General features: G+C 60.9%; 2 protein-coding genes across 4 annotated transcripts in view; one reads left to right on the top strand and one right to left on the bottom strand.

Moving 5' to 3' along the window:
• Nucleotides 1-20,067, bottom strand: part of C32H7orf50 (chromosome 32 C7orf50 homolog) — a 67,594-nt gene that overhangs the window by 39,329 nt on the left and 8,198 nt on the right. For all 3 annotated transcript variants that reach the window (XM_043454833.1, XM_043454832.1, XM_043454831.1), the window contains exon 2: nt 18,714-18,854. In XM_043454833.1, coding sequence (XP_043310768.1) covers nt 18,714-18,839 — 126 coding nt within the window. In that variant the 5' untranslated portion in view covers nt 18,840-18,854. The remainder of the gene's footprint in view (nt 1-18,713; nt 18,855-20,067) is intronic.
• Nucleotides 365-4,103, top strand: GPER1 (G protein-coupled estrogen receptor 1). Its single transcript, XM_043454825.1, has 2 exons — nt 365-602; nt 2,383-4,103. The coding sequence occupies exon 2, from the start codon at nt 2,599-2,601 to the stop codon at nt 3,661-3,663; it is 1,065 nt and encodes a 354-aa protein (XP_043310760.1). The 5' UTR covers nt 365-602; nt 2,383-2,598; the 3' UTR covers nt 3,664-4,103.

Below are 20,067 nucleotides of genomic sequence, written 5' to 3'. Positions count from 1 at the left end.
TCCGTCTACAAATGTCTTGTGAGGTTCGTAGGTTAAATTCTCTATGCATAATTCACACACTACTCTAAAACTTAGGAAATTTAGTGGTTAGTCTTAAAGGCAGTCTCTTGCTAAAACAAGCAATAATACGTGAGCTTCGACAAAGAATAATATTCTCTGAAAGATAAACAAGACCCACTTACAGTCCCTTCAAAGTTAAAAAGAAAAGTTTGTATCAGCAGATGAAGAAAAGCCAGTCAACTGTAAACTTCCAGGGAGACGCTTGGGGAGACCCAGCTCAGTGCCGCAGGGTGAGAAAAAGACCGGCACCAAAGGGGTTACGCCAGACTCGCGGGAGGTCGCCTGCAGCCTATAAAGCCTGCGGCCGCCAGGGGCAGGCCTGGCCGGAGCAGGCGGGCGGGCTGGCCGAGGGCTGGGTGCCGCGGCTTCCTGCTCCTCCCCACTCCTCTCTGGAGTCCTGCGAAGGTCCTGATTCCACCCCAAGTCCAGAGTCACTACTGTTCCCCAGCAGGGACACATCGGGAGGCTGGCTGAGCCCCGCTCCCCGGGACAGGACAAGTCTGCTCAGAGCAACGCACATCGGGTGGCCAGAGGCGGCACAGGTAAGGGGGTCCCAGGCGCCAGGATGGACGGGGCCAGGCGGCTGGGTTGGGCGGGCTGCCTGGGGTGGTGAACGGCAGCCAGGCCGATGTGGACAATCCAGGCGCCCCCCCAGGCCTTCAATACGGAGGCTCAGCAGGGAGGTTCTTTTGTATCACAGGACAGCGGGGATGGTGAACGGTTTTTGTCCTCTGACGGCCAGCACTTTCCTTTCTCCTTCAGTGAGGATGCCCACCAGCCTGAGGTTACTTTAATACGTAGAACACAGAGCTAATAGATCTCCCTGGAAAAGGAAATGGCAACCCACTCCAGTGTTCTTGCCTGGAAAATCCCATGAACAGAGGAGTCTGGCGGGCTACAGTCCATGGGGTCGCAAAGAGTCAGACACGACTGAGCGACTCAGCACAACAGGTCTCACAAGAACGTGGCTCATTTTTTTAGACCTGGACAAGTGGTGGCAATCTGAAACAAGACAAGGCCCCGCCGTTTAACACTCACCTTTCTATCTGTACATTCGTGGCCAGCCTTCATGAGGAGGGTGTAGCGGCAGCTGGCTCACGCCTGTCTTTTCTCAAGACTAGCACAGAAACAGCAACGACACTCAGGGACGGGAGAGCACTTACTGGGGAAGAAGGGCCGAGGAGAGCAAACGGGAGGGCGGGTGTGCCCCAAGGCTCTGCTGGCCTGGAACTTCTGGAGAATCAGCGCAAAACTTTCCAAAATTCCCACATTAAAAGAGCAAAGCAAATACTCTAAGCAGCTTTTACAGAGAAATTTAAAAACAGAGGCTTTAAATATTACAGATGGGATCCGAGAACAATGGCGTTTATCTGGTTCAAATTGGGATTACCGACCAAAGACCAATAGAGAACACAGAACCAGCAGTAAGATCCAGTTTATCAACCCCAGAAGCAGAGGTTACTGAGTTTTTTTTAAAATAACTGACACCAGGGTCCTGATTTCTCTCTTTCCTTTTCTTGTTTTTAACGGTGTTTTCAAGTGCTCACTCAGGAAGTGTCTGTTGCTTTGGCAACACTTTGAAAACGATTCCCAACCGTCTTGCAGGTGAAGCGGAGACTCTCCAGGCTGGGTTGCTAGGGCTCCTCCCTCCTGCCCCGCTGCCTGGCCCCCCCCAGCCCGGGACACCCTGATACCCCAGGCCCCGCCCAGAGGCCCAGGGAGCAGTGAGCAGAGCCCGTGTCCGTCTGGGGCCTGGCGGCCACCAGGGCAGGACTGGCAGAAGCAGAGGTCCGGGAGGATTTCTCTCCCAGCCTCCAGGTCACAGCATTTCTAGGCTGCAAGGAGCAGTAAGGAGATACATTTGGTTTTTACAATAACCAACAAAACAGTAAGACAAATTTTAGGTCCTGAAACAATGACCACTTTTTTTCATTTCATGTTATGAAAACAGCTTCGTGTTCAGCACCCGGACTCAGGATCAGCCAAAACCACCGGATTCCTTCCCCCTGTGCGGCTGTAGGAGCAGAGTGGGCTGCACCTTTGGCGCGTGCTATGTCATCCCCTCTTGTCCTCCTGCGGCTCACCCTGCCCCCAGCCCTCACATCCCGCCTCGCTCCCTCCTGAGCTGTGTCTGGCGGGCCTCAGGCCCACAGCCCTGGAGCTTCGGGAGAACCCGGGTGTTTTCTGCGTGTGACTCTCCTGCTCCAGCTCAGGGCTGGCCACCTTCCAGGCCGAGGGAACACACCCAGCCCTCCCGCGCGCGTGTGCTCCCCCAAGCCGGTATGCCCTGGCGCCCGCTGACCCTCTGCTCTCCCTTCCCAGGTGCCACGGAGTGAGGGCGCAGGCTCAGTGCGGACACGGACTGCAGCCTCCGGCTGCACAGGCGCCCGGAGACCTGCTCTGGCCTCACAGACGCCTGGCTCACTTCCAGGAGCGCCACCTCTCTTTCTCAAGATGCGTTTCCTGCTCTGCACGGGCTTCCGGGAGCCACGCAGCGCATCCTGAGAGCCCGGCCACCCCCGGCGTCCCTGGCTCGGCATGGAGCTGCCGCCGGGCACCTACAACGACACGGCCGCAGGGCTGGAGCTGCCGCGCACGCTGGCTAACGGCTCTGCAGCGCTCTCAGAGCGGCAGCAGTACGCCATCGGGCTCTTCCTGTCCTGCCTGTACACCATCTTCCTCTTCCCCATTGGCTTCGTGGGCAACCTGCTCATCCTGGTGGTGAACATCCGCTTCCGGGAGAAGATGACCATTCCCGACCTGTACTTCATCAACCTGGCGGCCGCGGACCTCATCCTGGTGGCGGACTCGCTCATCGAAGTGTTCAACCTGGACGAGCAGTACTACGACATCGCTGCGCTCTGCACCTTCATGTCGCTCTTCCTGCAGGTCAACATGTACAGCAGCGTCTTCTTCCTCACCTGGATGAGCTTCGACCGCTACCTGGCCCTGGCCAAGGCCGTGCGCTGCGGCCCGTTCCGCACAAAGCCTTGTGCGCGGGTGAGCTGCGGCCTCATCTGGATGGCCTCCGTGTCTGCCACGCTGGCGCCCTTCACGGCTGCCCACCTGCAGCGCAGTGAGGACGCGTGCTTCTGCTTCGCCGATGTCCGGGAGGTGCAGTGGCTAGAGGTCACGCTAGGCTTCGTGCTGCCCTTCGCCGTCATCGGCCTCTGCTACGCGCTCATCGTGCGCGTGCTGGTGAGCGCGCACCGGCACCGTGGCCTGCGCCCGCGGAGGCAGAAGGCACTGCGCATGATCCTGGCCGTGGTGCTGGTCTTCTTCGTGTGCTGGCTGCCCGAGAACGTCTTCATCAGCGTGCACCTGCTGCAGCGCGCGCCGCCGGGGGCCGCGCCCTGCCAGCGCTCCCCCCGCCACGCCCACCCGCTGGCCGGCCACGTGGTCAACCTGGCCGCCTTCTCCAACAGCTGCCTCAACCCGCTCATTTACAGCTTCCTCGGGGAGACCTTCCGCGACAAGCTGCGGCTCTACCTGGAGCAGAAAAGCGGCCTGTCGGCCCTGAACCGCCTCTGCCACGCGGCCCTGAAGGCCGTGGTCCCGGACAGCGCAGAGCAGGCCGAGGTGAAGCTCAGCAGCACCGTGTAGGGGCCGCAGGGGAGGACGGCGCGCCCCGCGCGGCCCTGGGGCGTCTGTCCACCGGTGGCTCCCACAGAACCGCCCCCTGCCTCTGGCACATGCTGGGCCCGGGGCAGAAGCTTCTGAAGCCCCCAAGGAGAACAGAAAGGAGGGCGCCGGGATGAGGCAGCCTTGTTTCCAGGCGGATGTGCCGTGAACCCGCCATCTCGGGGACGGAAGGCGCAGGCTGACGTGAGCTGGGGGTGTGCACCAGGCCCCCGCGCCTCCCTCCACACCTGGGGGAAACTTCCTGAAGGGTGGGCTGCGGCAGGCGTGTGAAGAACCTGCCTCTGAAACACAGTGGTGACAGTGACAACATAGAGTCTTCCTGTTAAAATGTAAGAAAGAAACCTAACAAGTCCCGGGCTGTTCAGCCTTTTGTCAATAAAACTGTTGCCAATGTCTCTGAATTCTCCATCTAAGTGCTTTCCTGTGGGAGAGGGGGGCACTCAGCCTCAGCCGCAGAGCCACCCCTTCCTCACAAGAGAAACACCCCGTGTCAGGAGGCCACCTCCCTGGCCAGACGACGCTGTCTGAGCCCTGGATGCTCCCAGCATATGGAGGGCGCCCCACGCATGTTGCACACTCTGGGTGGGCACCAGGATAAGCTTCTTGGAGGGGCCTTCCCAGGGGAACACTGGATAACATTTAGGTGACAAACCCTGGAAAATGTTTAGGTGACAGGAGATGAGCCAGTTTTAGTTTTAACAGTTCTTCACAGTGCAAACCTCCAAAGAGTCTTTGTCCCAAGCAAATACCTGCATTCACCAGGTGTCTCCAGTGACTTAGGCCCCACCGAGGCTCGCTTCCCCCGTGAACTCCCATCTGAGGAGGTGAGCGCTCTTACTGAGCCCCTTGACCCTGGCAAGTCCCTGTCACAGGAGGAACCCCAGCACGGGGTACTCTCGTCCCAGCTGGCGGAGTGGCGGTGGGCAGGGGCAGGGAGACAGCGTGTTAGAGAAGCAGGCCTGTCCGGGCCCTCTGGCACAGCCGGGACGTGCGCGGGCAGCCCCAAGGCTGAAGGGCAGGTACAGGCAGAGCCCCACCGTCACCACAGGGCTCTTCCCGGACCCAGTGCTCTCAAGCCCCTTTCACGCGAGAGCCTGGCGCCCGGTCCAGAGGCAGAGCCACAGTCTGCCCCCGCAGGCTGCGGGCCCGGAGCTCACACCCGCCCTTCTCAGAGTGCTTGTCTGACAGCGAAGGCGGATATAACCATTCTGGCAGGACAGGCACAGATAAAATCAAGGCGTTCGATCGCTTTGCTGTTTCCTGGCGCCCCCGCCCTCCCAGGCAGTAAGGCTCTTCACGGCCCGCCAGGAGCCCAGCGGCAGGGAGCGGCTGGCACAGAGGCCGGCTCAGCACCGGGCGTGACCTCCCAGAGGCCTGGGGGCTCTGTGGCCTGCCCCCAGCCAGGCCCGCGCCCCTGTGGTGGGGGGGCAGCACTCACGTCAGCAGAACCTGGGCTGGGACCCACCCCATCGGCGGGAAGGCTGGGGCCTCGGCCACCTCCTGGCTGGCCCTTTGCCCCACGGTGTGGGGGAAACACCCCTGAGATGATCCTCAACCGTCAGGAATCGAGCACATTAGTGAAGCGCTAATTCCCAAGGCAGAGCTGCCGTGGCAGAAGCAGACACGGGGGTGGGAACTGGGGCTGGACTTTGGCCCAGCATCTGTGGCAGCAATGAGCTTGGGGCGTGTGGTGTGGTGTGCATGTGGGTGTGGACACCTGATGGGTGTGGTGTGATGTGTGTGCTGGGTGTGAGGACTTGATGGGTGTGGTGTGATGTGTGTGCTGGGTGTGAGGACGCGATGGGTGTGGTGTGATGTGTGTGCTGGGTGTGTCGAGTGATGTGTGTGCTGGGTGTCGATGGGTGTGGTGTGATGTGTGTGCTGGGTGTGTGAGGATGTGTGTGCTGGGTGTGGGCACCTGATGGGTGTGGTGTGATGTGTGTGCTGGGTGTGAGGACTCGATGGGTGTGGTGTGATGTGTGTGCTGGGTGTGGGCACCTGATGGGTGTGGTGTGATGTGTGTGCTGGGTGTGAGAACTTGATGGGTGTGGTATGATGTGTGTGCTGGGTGTGAGGACTCGATGGGTGTGGTGTGATGTGTGTGCTGGGTGTGAGGACGCGATGGGTGTGGTGTGATGTGTGTGCTGGGTGTGAGGACTCAATGGGTGTGGTGTGATGTGCGTGCTGGGTGTGAGGACTCAATGGGTGTGGTGTGATGTGCGTGCTGGGTGTGAGGACTCGATGGGTGTGGTGTGATGTGCGTGCTGGGTGTGAGGACTCGATGGGTGTGGTGTGATGTGCGTGCTGGGTGTGAGGACTCAATGGGTGTGGTGTGATGTGTGTGCTGGGTGTGAGGACTCGATGGGTGTGGTGTGATGTGTGTGCTGGGTGTGAGGACTCGATGGGTGTGGTGTGATGTGCGTGCTGGGTGTGAGGACTTGATGGGTGTGGTGTGATGTGCATGCTGGGTGTGAGGACTCAATGGGTGTGGTGTGATGTGTGTGCTGGGTATGAGGACTCAATGGGTATGGTGTGATGTGTGTGCTGGGTGTGAGGATTCGGGTGTGGTGTGATGTGTGTGCTGGGTGTGAGGACTCGATGGGTGTGGTGTGATGTGTGTGCTGGGTGTGAGGACTTGAGTGTGGTGTGATGTGTGTGCTGGGTGTGTGATGTGGAGTGTGTGTGTGTGTGTGTGCATGTGGGTGTGGGCACCTGATGGGTGTGATGTGATGTGTGTGCTGGTGTGAGGACTTGATGGGTGTGGTGTGATGTGTGTGCTGGGTGTGAGGACTTGATGGGTGTGGTGTGATGTGTGTGCTGGGTGTGGGGACTGATGGGTGTGGTGTGATGTGTGTGCTGGGTGTGAGGACTCGATGGGTGTGGTGTGATGTGTGTGCTGGGTGTGGGCACCTGATGGGTGTGGTGTGATGTGTGTGCTGGGTGTGAGGACTCGATGGGTGTGGTGTGATGTGTGTGCTGGGTGTGGGCACCTGATGGGTGTGGTGTGATTGCGTGTGCTGGGTGTGAGAACTTGATGGGTGTGGTTGATGTGTGTGCTGGGTGTGAGGACTCGATGGGTGTGGTGTGATGTGTGTGCTGGGTGTGAGGACTTCGATGGGTGTGGTGTGATGTGTGTGCTGGGTGTGAGGACCTGGGTGTGGGACTTGAGGGGTGTGGTGTGATGTGTGTGCTGGGTGTGAGGACTCGATGGGTGTGGTGTGATGTGTGTGCTGGGTGTGGGCACCTGATGGGTGTGGTGTGATGTGTGTGCTGGGTGTGGGCACCTGATGGGTGTGGTGTGATGTGTGTGCTGGGTGTGAGGACTCGATGGGTGTGGTGTGATGTGTGTGCTGGGTGTGGGCACCTGATGGGTGTGGTGTGATGTGTGTGCTGGGTGTGAGGACTCGATGGGTGTGGTGTGATGTGTGTGCTGGGTGTGGGCACCTGATGGGTGTGGTGTGATGTGTGTGCTGGGTGTGAGAACTTGATGGGTGTGGTATGATGTGTGTGCTGGGTGTGAGGACTCGATGGGTGTGGTGTGATGTGTGTGCTGGGTGTGAGGACGCGATGGGTGTGGTGTGATGTGTGTGCTGGGTGTGAGGACTCAATGGGTGTGGTGTGTGTGTGTCCATGTGGGTATGGGCACCTGATGGGTGTGGTGTGATGTGCGAGCTGGGTGTGGGCACCTGATGGGTGTGGTGTGGTGTGTGTGCTGGGTGTGAGTACGGGGTATGTGATGTGGAGTGTGTGTGTGTGTGCATGTGGGTGGGGGCACCTGATGGGTGTGGTGTGATGTGTGTGCTGGGTGTGAGGACTCGATGGGTGTGGTGTGATGTGTGGGTACGGGGTGTGTGATGTGGAGTATGTGTGTGCGCGCGTGTACTGGGTGTGGGCACCTGATGGGTGTGGCAGCTGCACAGAAGTGCCTCTGCTCAGGTCTCTAAGGCCTCTGAACACCGCATCAAGGACAATGGGGGGCAGGAGGAAGGCAGAGTCGCCAGCCCAGCCCTGCTCCCCACCGAGTGCCCACCAGCCTCTGGGTCAAGTGCGTGTGAGCCCCTCAGCCCACCGTGCCCTGTGGCACGCTCTAAGGCCTGCACCCACCAGCAAGCCTGCAGGGAAGGGCCGTGGGGCCAGAAGAGGGAGAGGGGTGTCTCAAGGAAGCGGGGGCACCAGCCGTCAGAGCAGGACCCACCCCGGCACCTCGACAGCAGGGCCGAGGCCAGCGCGGCTCCATGCGGCTGGAGAGCCCAGGAAAGGCCCTTCCGCCGGGCGGCCCCCGCGCCCATGGGCCCCGCCGCAGCCTCACCTGCAACGCCCAGCTGAGTGCCGCCAGAAAGCCAGCTGCTCTGAGTGGGTCTGGAGTTTGCCATTGTCCAGAGGGTGGGGATCTCATCCGGGAACAAGGGTTTTACAGGCTAAAGAAACATAGAACAAAAGTGGACCGAACCCTGACTGCAACTCTAAGCCTCGTCAGTGGGTGAAGTCACTCTAAAACTTATCACAAGAAATCTGCTGCAGAGTCCTGGAGACAGTCCAGTCACTGCAAGGGCGCCGTCCCCGTCTGTCCAGGGACTGGTCCCTAGGCCCTCTGTCGCAGGCGGTGCTGCCACCTGGGATGCACGTGGGCCCCCGCCCTCAGGAGCCTCGGGCTCTCCCGGGGAGGACACGACCAGCTCCCACAGCCACCCAGACAGGAGGTTCAGCCCTGCTCGGAACACTCCCCCTGCAGCTGACGCGACAGTTTTCTCTGCTGACTCAACAGTGTAAGCCACCCAGACAGGAGGGAGACCACGGCGGCCACTGTCTCCACTCAGAGGTTTTACCCCCGCACTGCCACCCGCTGAGCCTACTTCTCCACGGAGTCAGCAGGAGGGTCAAGTGCCCACACGGCTGAAGGAGTCAGTGAGGTCGCCCAGGAGGCCATCACCCCGCTGTCCGTCACCCTGCCACACAACCCGGCAACCTCTGCCTCAGGCAACACCTGCAAAAATCAGCCCCTCAAAAACAGGGAAAACCGGGAAGAACAGGCCTTCCAGACCAATTTCCTGGGAAGCCTGAGGGAGGGGAGGGGAGTGATGGAGTGGGATCCGCCAGGGTCCTCGCCAACCCGGGACTGGCTGGGAAACGCCCATGAATGGTTTTCTAAAAGCAGTGGTGGGAAGTGGAAGGAGACTTCCCTGGCTGTCCAGTGGTTAAGACTCTGTGCTCCCAATGGGGGCGGGGGTTCAGGTTTGATCCCTGGTTGGGGAATTATCACCCCGCACGCCTCGCGGCCAAAAAACAGAGGCATAAGCACCACTGTAACAAATCCAATAAAGACCTATACATAAAGTGGTCCCCATCAAAAAAATCTTAAAAAAAAAAAAGCAGTGGCCGGGGGCCGGGGCAGGGAAGAGAGAACCGGATGAAGATGTCAAAAGGCACAACCTTCCAGCCTGAGAGGCCAGGGGAGCCGGACCCAAACAGGGCCAGGAAGCCACCGCTGGTGGCCTGGAGCTGGCACCGCTGCTGTGAGATCCCCTTCTATTTAAGGCTCTCTATTCTGGGGGCTCTGTCACAGCAGTGGGCCTGTACCCTGACACACACCTGTCCGTAAGCCTGTCTGTGTCCTGCATGCTGAGCCCTGGGTCCTGGCATGGAGACACACATCCCAGACCCAGGTACGCCCATCACACACTTCCGTCCCTGCCCCACGCCAGGTGGGGCCTGGCTCCAGCCGCCTTGCACTTCCAGGCCAGGAGGGCTGCTGGGTGGAGGTGTCTGGCTGTGGTGGCCACCGTGCTCAGCCCTGAAGAATGAGCAGGGCTCTGCTGGGCCAGCAGAGGCTTGGGACTCGAAGCCAAAGCCAAACCCGGTGGTCACTGGGGAACCAAGCCCTCAATCCCACTTGTCTTTTAACATGTGGCTTCTGAGCAAAAACTCAGTGGGTCAACACCTGGAGACCGGGGCCTGTGGGCATGCAGGTGCGTTCCCCCCAACTCAGGTGTGCATCTGAGGGACAAGCTCCTCCAGGCGCGCTCCCCGGGGGCGGCCCAGCTCAGACCGGCCGGCCTCAGCCAGGAACCCTCCGCTGACACCAGACGCCGTCTCTGCCCCTCGCAGCGGGAGACATGAGCCCTGTGCCTGGGAAAACCGTCTTCAAAGCAGCAACTGTTTTCCCAGCTGTGAGCGCTCCATCCTGGGAGTTCTTTTCATTCCACTGCGAAAATACTTTTGAAAGACTGAACAAATATTGGGCCTCATCTGTCCGTTCTGGCATTTCAGACCCAAAACTAGAGAACTTTCTCGAGTGCATCGTCTGATAGGCCACTGAGTAACGTTCTATAGTTAGGAGTGACCCTTCTAATGAAGCTAGCTTCCTGAAATAAACATGGCGTCAGCTCTCGAGAACAATAAGCTGAGTGGCTCCCTACCAGCGGGGAAGGGGAGGTGGTCTCGGCAGAGACGACAGGACGGGGTGTTTCCCTGCGCCCACCTTCTGCTGTCTGCACACACCAGGCGCGGGCACGGTGACACCCCACATCCCAAGCAAGCACCCTCGAGCAACGCGCCCCTCGAGCTTCAAACCCCCAGTTCACACACGGCTGGGGGTCACGGTGACGTCCAAGTTCAGGAAGTGACTGTGGCCCCCTCCCAAAGCCCGGGCCAGGCAGACCCCAGGAGACCAGGCCCCGGGGCGAGGGTGGGGGACAGGCCAGGGCCTCCAGGAGCAGGGCACAAGGAGGGGCCCTCCTGAGTCAGGGGGGCCAGGGCGCGTTCCACCACTCCTCATGGCATAAGCATCTGCACGGGGACAGAAGCGGGCCAGGCCCAGCGGGCCCACTGCACCTCTGCGCTGCTTTACAACACGTGTTTCTGCTTGATAAAGGTGGGGGGCGGGGGGGCATTGCCTTTAAAGGCTACATCAAGGGTGATGTCAGAAAAGACAGGACACACAGCCTGTCAGATACGCCTCGGAGGGACCGAGAGGGGATGCGTGGGGGCGCAAGGGCAGAACGGGGCCTTTGAAACTTCCCTTGATGATTTTGATGCTGTTTATTCAGAAGACAGACACACAGCCCTTCCCGGGACGAGGGGCTCTGCTCCCCACATCCCGAGATGCAGGGGTGGCAAGGGGGCAGTGGGCCCACAGGGACGGACAGGGCCAGGCCCCAAGGCGCCTCTGGGCACCAGCAGGTGATCTGGACCAGCTGGGAAGAGGCCCCCAGTCCTTCGAGCCCCTCCGTGTCCCAGGTCTGTGCTGGGGGAGGGGACGGCTCTGGGCCTGGTCCTGGCTGCCCGCGGCTGGAGAAGCAGCAGACGGAGGCTAGAGGCCTCCACACAGGCTCAGGTTGGGTTCTGCTCACACTGCAGGGAGCAGGGCTGGACCAGCGAACGGACCGAAGTCAGGTGCAGATGGTCGGCAGGAAAGGTGGCGGATGCACAGGCTGGGTGGGAGTGGCCACATCCAGGAGGCCCTCCACCATAGGGAAGAGGGTGCGGCAGTGGCAGAGAGGCTGCTCTGGGGAGAGGGGGTGGGCCCAGAGACTGCGCTGCTCACCCAAGTGCCCCTGCGAAGCCCCTCCAGGCAGCCCCCAGCCCGGTCTGCGGAAGCTGGGCCCAGGGAACGGCGGTGGGGAGGAGCCGGGTCCCAGGCCGCTGGAGGGGGCGGAACAGGCCACGTTGTGATGAGCCGTTAGGGTGTAGCTGGAAGCCGTCCGGCGCCCCCCTGGGGTCGGGGTCCTCCAGGCCTTACAGCAAGCAAGCGGCCGGCGCTCACGGGAGAGCCCCCTTCCCACACTGACCCGGGCACCAGAGGGCCGGCACACGGCGGGGAGGCTGGGTAGCCGGCACGGGGCTGTCTAAGGCCCAAACCACACAAATAACTTGGCTGGAAAAATATCTGAACTGCTAGGACAATGCACACTCAGCAGAGGTGTTTTCTCAAATCTACATGGAGACGGCAAGCTGTGCAACAGAGCTAGAAAAACACCCAGGCAGCTCGCAGGAAAGAAACCAGCAGCCGCTCAAGGCAGCAAGCAAAGAAACTGAAATTGCAACAATCACGCAGGACCTTTTCCTCTCATCGCACTAGGAAGCCTGGAAGGCGTGGTAACGCCCAGGGCTGGCGTGGCGCCTCACACACGGGAAAGCCAGGGCACCCACGCGGGGCACTGTGCCAGCCCAAGTGCCAACCGCAGCTCTCCTGGGCTGGCAGGATTCCCCTGCCTGGCTTCTTCTGTATGTTTCTATTTCCTTTTCTCTTTTTTTATCCATTTGTCCATGTATAACTCAGGAAAAATAATAAACACTGCTTCTTTAAAATTACATTTTACTGAGTTATTTTCTGCTGACCACAAGGAAGCAGAGCTCACACAAGCAGTCCCGCTGACGGAGCGGTAATTCGAGCTTTAGACTCCGCATGGGGAGGGCTGGGGGACGAGGGCAGAGGGTCCAGGGCAGGGGGCGCCGGGCGGCTTCCAGCTACACCCTAATGGCTCAAAGGCGACAAAGGACCGAGAAACCCCATTCAGAGACGCAGGCACACAGCTCACAACAGACCGCGGGCCCTGGGGCACAGCTCCGAAGACGTCCTGGAAAAGGGCCCAGAGTCACACTGCAGGGAGGGCAAGGGCCGCGTCTAGCATGGACACAGCAGACGGCGCTGCCAGCAGCCCAGCAAGGTGCGCCACACACCTGCCCGGCAGTTCCCAGAGTTAATAAAGACAACAGCACACATATCTCCAAGGCTGGAAAAGCAACAGTCTGCCCGTTCCCAGGGCAAGTCAGGCCGTCCTCACCAGTGTGAGCACCGCGAGACGCCAAACGCTGGAAGATGCAAAGAAGCCAGACGCCCCCCCGCCCCCCAACGATGGGCAACGGGCGTGGAGGGGGCAGCGGCCTCCTGCACATGCGTGAACCGTACGACCAGCAGTCACATCCAGGTGTTTCCCGAGACAGGAACACACGTTCGTGGATGCTCCCAGCACTGCAGACAGGCTTCCCTGTGGCCCTGCTAGCTGCTGGTCACAGCAGGGCTGGGTCATGACACCTGCGGTCAAGCCGCGCAGAAAGACATGCACATGTACGTGCAAACGAGGGGCGTCTGGGCGCTCTGGGCGGCACTGACGCCCCCCCCGGGTGTGACACCACAGCCCACCACCAACGGGCAGACGGCGCAGAGCACACGGCCCCCCGGCTTCTGCGGCTTCCGACGCGACCTCACGACAGCGAGGCGCCGGCACACAGCGGTCACAGCGGCCACCAGCGACCAGTCTAGAGACAGGAACTGCTGGAGTGGGCGTGCACAAGCGGGAACCCTCCTACATGGCAGGAATGTAGCCTGGCGCAGCCCCCACGAACAGCGTGGAGGGTCCTTAAACTAAAATCAGAGTTGTGGTATGATTCAGCAAGTCCACTCCTGGGCATGCGTCCGGAAGAAACTAATCTGAAAAGATACACGCACCCTGTTCACTGCAGCACTGTCTATAGTAGCCAAGACAAGGAGACAACTGTCACGTCCACCAGAAGGCGAGTGGATAAAGACGACGTGGTACATACAACACACGGAACACTGCGGCCTCAGTCACTTCAGGCACGTCTGACTCTGCAACCCCATGAACTGCAGCCTACCAGGCTCCTCCATCCATGGGATTCTCCAGGCAAGAATACTGGAGTGGGTTGCTGCTTCCTTCTCCAGGGGACTTTCCCAACCCAGGGATTGAACCTGCATTGGCATAGCATAGTGGAATACTACTCAGCCATAAAAAGAATGAAATAATGCCATTGGCAGTAACACAGATGGACTTAGAGATTATCACATTAAGTGAAGTCCGAGAAAGACAAGTATCATATTGTGTCACTCCCATGTGGAATCTAAAACATGACACAAACTTATCTATGGAACAGACTCACAGACAAAAAGAACAGCCCTGCAGGTGCCAAGGGGCAGCGGGAGGCTGGGCTGGGAGCCTGGGTCCGCAGGCGCTAGCAGAGGTGGACAGACAACAAGGCCCTGGCTGCGTGTGCAGCATGAGGAGCCCCAGTCACAGTCCTGTGATAAACCAGACGGGCAGGACGGGAAAGAGGGCACGTGTGTGCGTGCGGAAGTGAGCCATGCTCCTGTAAAGCAGAAACTAACACACTGCAGATCAACCACACTCAGTAAGGTTTAAAAATAAACACGCAGTCTACCCTGTCAACACCCCAATAAAGCCGCTTAAAAAGCCTACACACACAGTAAGAACAACTACACCCATAAGACGGGCCAAGACTGAAAACACGGTGGACAACGCCAAGTGCTGGCAAGCACGTAGCACTCTGAGACCTCCACAGGACTGGCGGGCCGCACAGACTCGTAAACACACGCTTCCATAGATCCTTCCCGGTCCTACGAACCCACCAGGAGAAACAGAAGCACAGGCCCCTGCACACAGCACATCCAGAACAGCCCCACACTGGCCACAGCCCAAGTGTCAAGACCTCGCTGCGGAGCGGCTATGCAGTGTGCGGGTGAGTCCAGGGGCAAGGGGGGCCCGGGGCAGGGGCCGCCCTCAGGGTCCCAGGCCCGGGACCCTCTTAGCTCCGCAAGCCCACGGTTCGCAGCCCCCAGGGGCTGACCACCGAGCACCCAGTGCTCACAAAGCAGGAAACAGGAACAGTGGAAGAGGGAGTTTCTGCTGAGAAAACAAGCCGGGCTCCCAGGGCGCTGTCCTTACAGACCAGCAACCCCTCACCCGCACTCGTTAACCACCAGATGTCCGCTGCCAGACCAGTGACATTTCTTAAGGCAAATACCACTGGTATGAAGTCACTTTACCGAGCAAATTCTCAAGGCCAAGAAGTTCACAGCCTCACTTGGCGGTTTTATGAAGCACGTGTGAGCTTCATGCCCACAGAATTCCTGTCTGATTCTTCCAGGTTAAAAGCAAGGAGCCTCCTTCCCCCCAAGCACATGGGAGGTCACAGGAGCCCCGCTGCCCCGTCAACTGTCAGCAGGGCCTATGAAGACACGGGGGCCCACAGACCGTGCTGAGCACAGGTGGGCCTCCCCACCCCCGAAGGCCACGCGGGCGGAGGGCCAGCAGGTTGTCCCGTGCCAGCTCGGCCTGCCTGACACCGCCCGCACGGCGCCCAGAGCGGCAGGGTGGGGGCAGCGCCACCTCAGCTGGGGGCCCCGGAGGGCCTCTCCCCACCCAGCCACCCGGGACCCCGGAGGGCCTCTCCCCGCCCAGCCACCCGGGACCCCGGTGAGGGCCTCTCCACGCCCAGCCACCCGGGACCCCGGTGAGGGCCTCTCCCCGCCCAGCCACCCGGGACCCCGGTGAGGGCCTCTCCCCGCCCAGCCACCTGGGACCCCGGTGAGGGCCTCTCCCCGCCCAGCCACCTGGGACCCCGGAGGGCCTCTCCCCGCCCCAGCCACCTGGGGGACCCCGGAGGGTCTCTCCCCACCCCAGCCGCCCAGGGACCCCGGTGAGGACCTCTTCCCACCCAGCCACCTGGGACCCCGGTGAGGGCCTCTCCCCACCCAGCCACCTGGGACCCCGGTGAGGGCCTCTCCCCACCCAGCCACCTGGGACCCCGGTGAGGGCCTCTCCCCGCCCCAGCCACCTGGGACCCCGGAGGGTCTCTCCCCACCCCAGCCGCCCAGGGACCCCGGTGAGGACCTCTTCCCACCCAGCCACCTGGGACCCCGGTGAGGACCTCTCCCCGCCCAGCCACCTGGGACCCCGGTGAGGACCTCTCCCCGCCCCAGCCGCCCAGGGACCCCGGTGAGGACCTCTTCCCACCCCAGCCGCCCAGGGACCCCGGTGAGGACCTCTTCCCACCCCAGCAGCCCAGGGACTGTGCACAGGACCCAGCCTCTCCGGCCAGCCCCTCTGTGAGGCCAGCAATGCCCCACACCTCGGCCCCCGAGAACCCGAGGTCAAGGTGCTTCTGTCAATGCAAACAGGCTTTGCAGACATAAGGAACTCTTCTCAGCGAGACCAGAGCAGAGGGTTGGGCTGCCGGCCCGCTCAGCGCAGGCGCGCCCCACCCCGGGTGGCAGACTGGCGCTGGCTCCAGGGCGACAGCAGCTCTGGGGCGTCGCCCCGCTGCGTGGGTCACTGTCTGCACTGCTATCTCCCCAGGGAGGGGGAGCCGTGGCCTGTAGACCCCTCACCTCCATGCACGTTTGCTGGCCCGACCCGTCCTCCTGCCTGTCAAGCCGGAGACCTGTCTGGAAGGGGCTACCCTCCCAGCTCACGGGGAGGGTTAAGAAGCTACGAGATGGGCAGATGGACCAACTCCAGGATCCATGGTTCGAGCACGACCGTTGGAATAGAAAGACCTGCGAAGCATCTACATCACGAGCCCCTCCGGGAGGACCAGGAAGCGGCCGGGGCAGGCCTTCAAAGTAGCAGCTGGCCAGCCGCAGACCCAGCACGGGGGTGCAGGGGACTCGTGGCCACGGGCCCCACTCCCGCACGATGCCAGCCTGAGGCCCTGTGGGTCAACATGGTGACCTGTGCCAACCGGGACCGAAAAGCGGGCGGGCCCAGCTGCAGAGACGTCATGCGCTGTGGACCAACACAGCAGGGGGGCAGGGACAGAGAGGGGACGCGCTGGGGACAGCCCAAGCCAGGCGCCCCCGGCCCTGCTGCGGGGCACCCCCCCCTCCCCGGACCCTCAGCCCTCCTGGCGGGAGCTCAGGGCCCGTGCTGTGGGAAGCGACCGCACAGGCACCCGTGGGCCCCTGGACAGCACTTCCAGGAGCACAGCGGCTCCTCGGGCTCCCGGCAGGGGCGGGCCGGGCAGTACTTTTCCACAGGCTCCTGTCACCCACCCCGAGAGGACAGAGGGGTCCCTCCTTTAAGAAGGCGGGGCCCGGCAGCTCCCCGGCTTCCCACGAGAACCAGAGGCCCAGCGGGTAAAGAAGCGTTTTGATGAGCAAAACCAGGATGTGGTCTCAAGGAAGCAGCATCCGTCTCCTCAGAGGACGACCCTGGAGACCAGCCCTGAGCAGAAGACACCCCCTCCCCAGCGCCACTGGGGGCCACGAGGAAGCTGCAGAGCGGGGCCCCACAGGGACCCTGCGATTGGCAGCTATGCGGCAAAGGCCGGGCAGCGGGACAGCTGGGAGGGAAATGCCAGCTTCTCCCCGCTTTTGTTTCCCAAATTTCTCTCAATCAACAAGCACTTAAATAACAAAAAAAAAAAGATCACTTTTTAAAAACTCGCCTGAATTTAAGAACCATGATTGGTCTTAGGTATGAATTTAAACTGTGCCATACTTGGTGGCAAAGAGCCTGCCTGCCAGTACAGGAAACGTGAGAGATGCGGGTCTGAGCCCTGGAAGGGAAGCGCCCCCGGAGGAGGGCACGGCAACCCACTCCAGTGTTCTTGCCTGGAGAATCCCATGGACGGAGGAGACGGGCAGTCTACAGCCCATGGGGTCTCAAAGAGTTGGACACGACTGAAGTGATTTAGCATGCATGCGTATTTATCACAAACCCAGGCTGTTCTGTGGGTCCTGCCAGTGACGAGCAGCCAGAAAGCAGAGACCACTAACAGCTGGAAATTTTAACAAAATCATGTGTCACCAGGGTGACAGTATGGCATTCATTTCTAGAGAAAGCAGGGGCGTGTCCTGGAACAGGCCAGAGGAATCCACGTGCCCGGAGGCTCTGCAGGGATTGAGGGCCGGACTCTGAACGGGAGCTGGAACAGCTCTAAAAACCCAGTCTCCGTCTGGGGTCTGGACACCAAGGCGCGCTGACAAAACTGGGACCCAGTGGCAGGGGAGGCGAGGACGGCGAGGACGGCAAGGACGGGCCCTGGGGACACGGGGCCGGCCGCAAGCCCAGGCGGGAGCCGACGCAGGGCCAGGGACCCGGCCCGCCGGCTGGGCGCAGCCTGCGGTCACCGGGGCGCCCTGGCCAGGTGGGCACCAGGGAGAAGGTGGGGAAGGGGCACCCAGCCGGCAGGGCGGCTTTCACCTTGACTCAGGGCAGGACAGCTGAGACGACCCTGACCCAGGGCCCCTCCCTCCACACCAGTACCTGCCCACCCACTGTGGAGGCAGGTGCGGGTGTGCCTCCCCAGGACACACAGCTGCCCAGAGGACGGCGTCCTGGGGTCCCGACAGTCCTGCACAAGGCCTGCAGGCCAGGAGCCAGCCTCCCTGCTACCCCGCCCCAGCCCCCCACATGGCGTCCCCTCCCCCACTGCACACGCAGGGCGGCTGCGTGTGCCCTGACTCCCAGCCTTGCACACGGCCCAGGCTTGAAACAAAGACAGAGCTGGAGACACGGCTCCCCAGAGCGAGCAAGCCCAGCAACCACACCCACCAGGTCCAGCTTCCATCGCAGTCTCCCAGAAAGACCAGACTAGGACCCAGTCAAGTGGCTGACTGAGGGCAGATCCTCACAGCTAAGCCTGATCACGGCCCCAAACCACCCGATGCGGGGCGGCGCCAACGATGCTGCCCTCCCTGTGGTCCCTGGGCGCTCAAGCGGGGACCGAGGGCAGGAGGCTGCTCAGGCCCCCCCCGCCGGCACCTTCACCCGCCACGCGGGTGAGAGAGAGGCGTGTCTACCAACTGTCACTTCCTGTCGAGTGACTCCTCAGGGCCTGTGACCACTGACGCCCTCTGATCAACGGCATGCTGGGTCAGAGCCAGCTCGGCACCGACGGAAATTGACGCTCAGAACCCGGTGACAGCAGCAGCCGCTTTAGACGGAAACATCTCTGAGCGGATTCAGAACACGTTCTGACGTAACCTCTGCACACACACAGAACCCCGGGCCAGGCCCCCTCTTCCGTGTGAGGGGCTCAAGGCCCAGCTCCATGCAGCCGCATCACCCGGCACCCCACGGGGCCCCTGAGGCCCCGCCGGCGCCCCGAGGTTTGGAGGCTGAGAAAGGGCAGCCGCGCGGCTCTGGCCCAGTTCCCTGCAGCTCTGATCTGCCCCCCAGTTGTCTAGAAGGCACGGTGCATGTCCACGGGGACTGCCCACCCCGACACCAGCCGCGTGCCGCCTCACCCACCTTGGCAGGGGCCGTCCCGGCGCCCGGCGGGGCTGCGGGTGCTGGGGGCGTCTGTGCAGCTGACACCTTCAGGTTTTTGCTCTTTTTCTCTGCCACTCTGCTCTCTTTTCTCTTCTGTTTTGCCATCTCGCAACAGACAAACTGTAAAGACACAGGAAATAAAAATTCTCATTAACGGAGAAGACAGGGTGTTATAAAAGAAATACAGAGATAGTTCAGGAAGTATGGGAAATATACAGTCAATTTGACAAAGTCAAACCCCCTCTTTTCATCACCTGTGGACAACTTACAGTGTGGTGGATTCCAGTTTTTCCTGAGGGTTTTATTTAACACAGCTACCATCACAACATGAATACAGACTTTTAAGAGTAAAAGAAGGGACTTCCCTGGTGGTCCAGTGGTTGAGATGCCATGCGTCCACTGTGGGGGCACAGGTTCGATCCCTGCTAGGGGAACTAACAGCCCTCAAGCCGTGCAGTGCCGCCCGCACTCCCAAAAGAGGACAAGAAATATCCTTTTTAGTGACAGTATCCAAATTTTCCAAAAATTATGAACACTGGTCTATTCACTAAATAATGGCATTGGGGTTACTCTCACTTTCTACTGTCAAGGATTAACCCACACTTCGCCACCAACGAGGGAAGCTGCCGCCCCACGGGCTGGCGGTGATCGTAGAGCAGTCCCTCGGGCCTCGGTCACCCACGGCTGGAGGTGGCTGGATGACTCAGGGTGGCCTCCGTGGGGGTGGAAGCAGCCCCACCGGGCCTCTGTGAAGGACCGACCTGGGTCCAAGAAGGTCTGGCTCCGTCTCATTGAGCACAGGGCTACCTCGAGCTCCTCATATGGACAGAAGGACGCCCGTAAACTCCAGAACCAGCTTCCCTTGTGGGACCAGATGCTGAGGGAGCCGAGGAAGACCAGGGAGGTGCCGGAGCCTGGGAGAGTGGGGCAGGCGCTGGGAGTGCCTCCCACCTGAGGGGCGCCGGCCGCGGGGACCTCCGAGGGATGGGGTCTGGAAGGCCGTCTGCAGGGCCCAGCCCACCCCGGGGGAGACACAGAAAATGACCCGCTCCTCCCACCCCCACCCCATCTGCTGCCCCCTGCAGGTGGCGCCCAACAGGGGCTGGAAACAGGACGGTCTCCGAGTCTCAGCAGTGATGCCGTGAGCATCCTGCAGTGCAGGGTACAAGGCGCTGGGGTGGAGGCCTCGGGCAGCTGGTGCAAACCACACACACACACACACGCTCCTCCTCACATGTTCATCAAGCAGGGATGAGTGTGTACATACACACACACACACTCCTCCCCACACACTGATCAAGCAGGGGATGAGTGTGTACATACACACACACAC

This window comes from Cervus canadensis, chromosome 32, assembly GCF_019320065.1.
Source record: "Cervus canadensis isolate Bull #8, Minnesota chromosome 32, ASM1932006v1, whole genome shotgun sequence".
Taxonomy (NCBI): Eukaryota; Metazoa; Chordata; class Mammalia; order Artiodactyla; family Cervidae; genus Cervus; species Cervus canadensis.
Note: the sequence above shows the minus strand (reverse complement) of the source record. Positions and strands in the feature narration are given on the sequence as shown.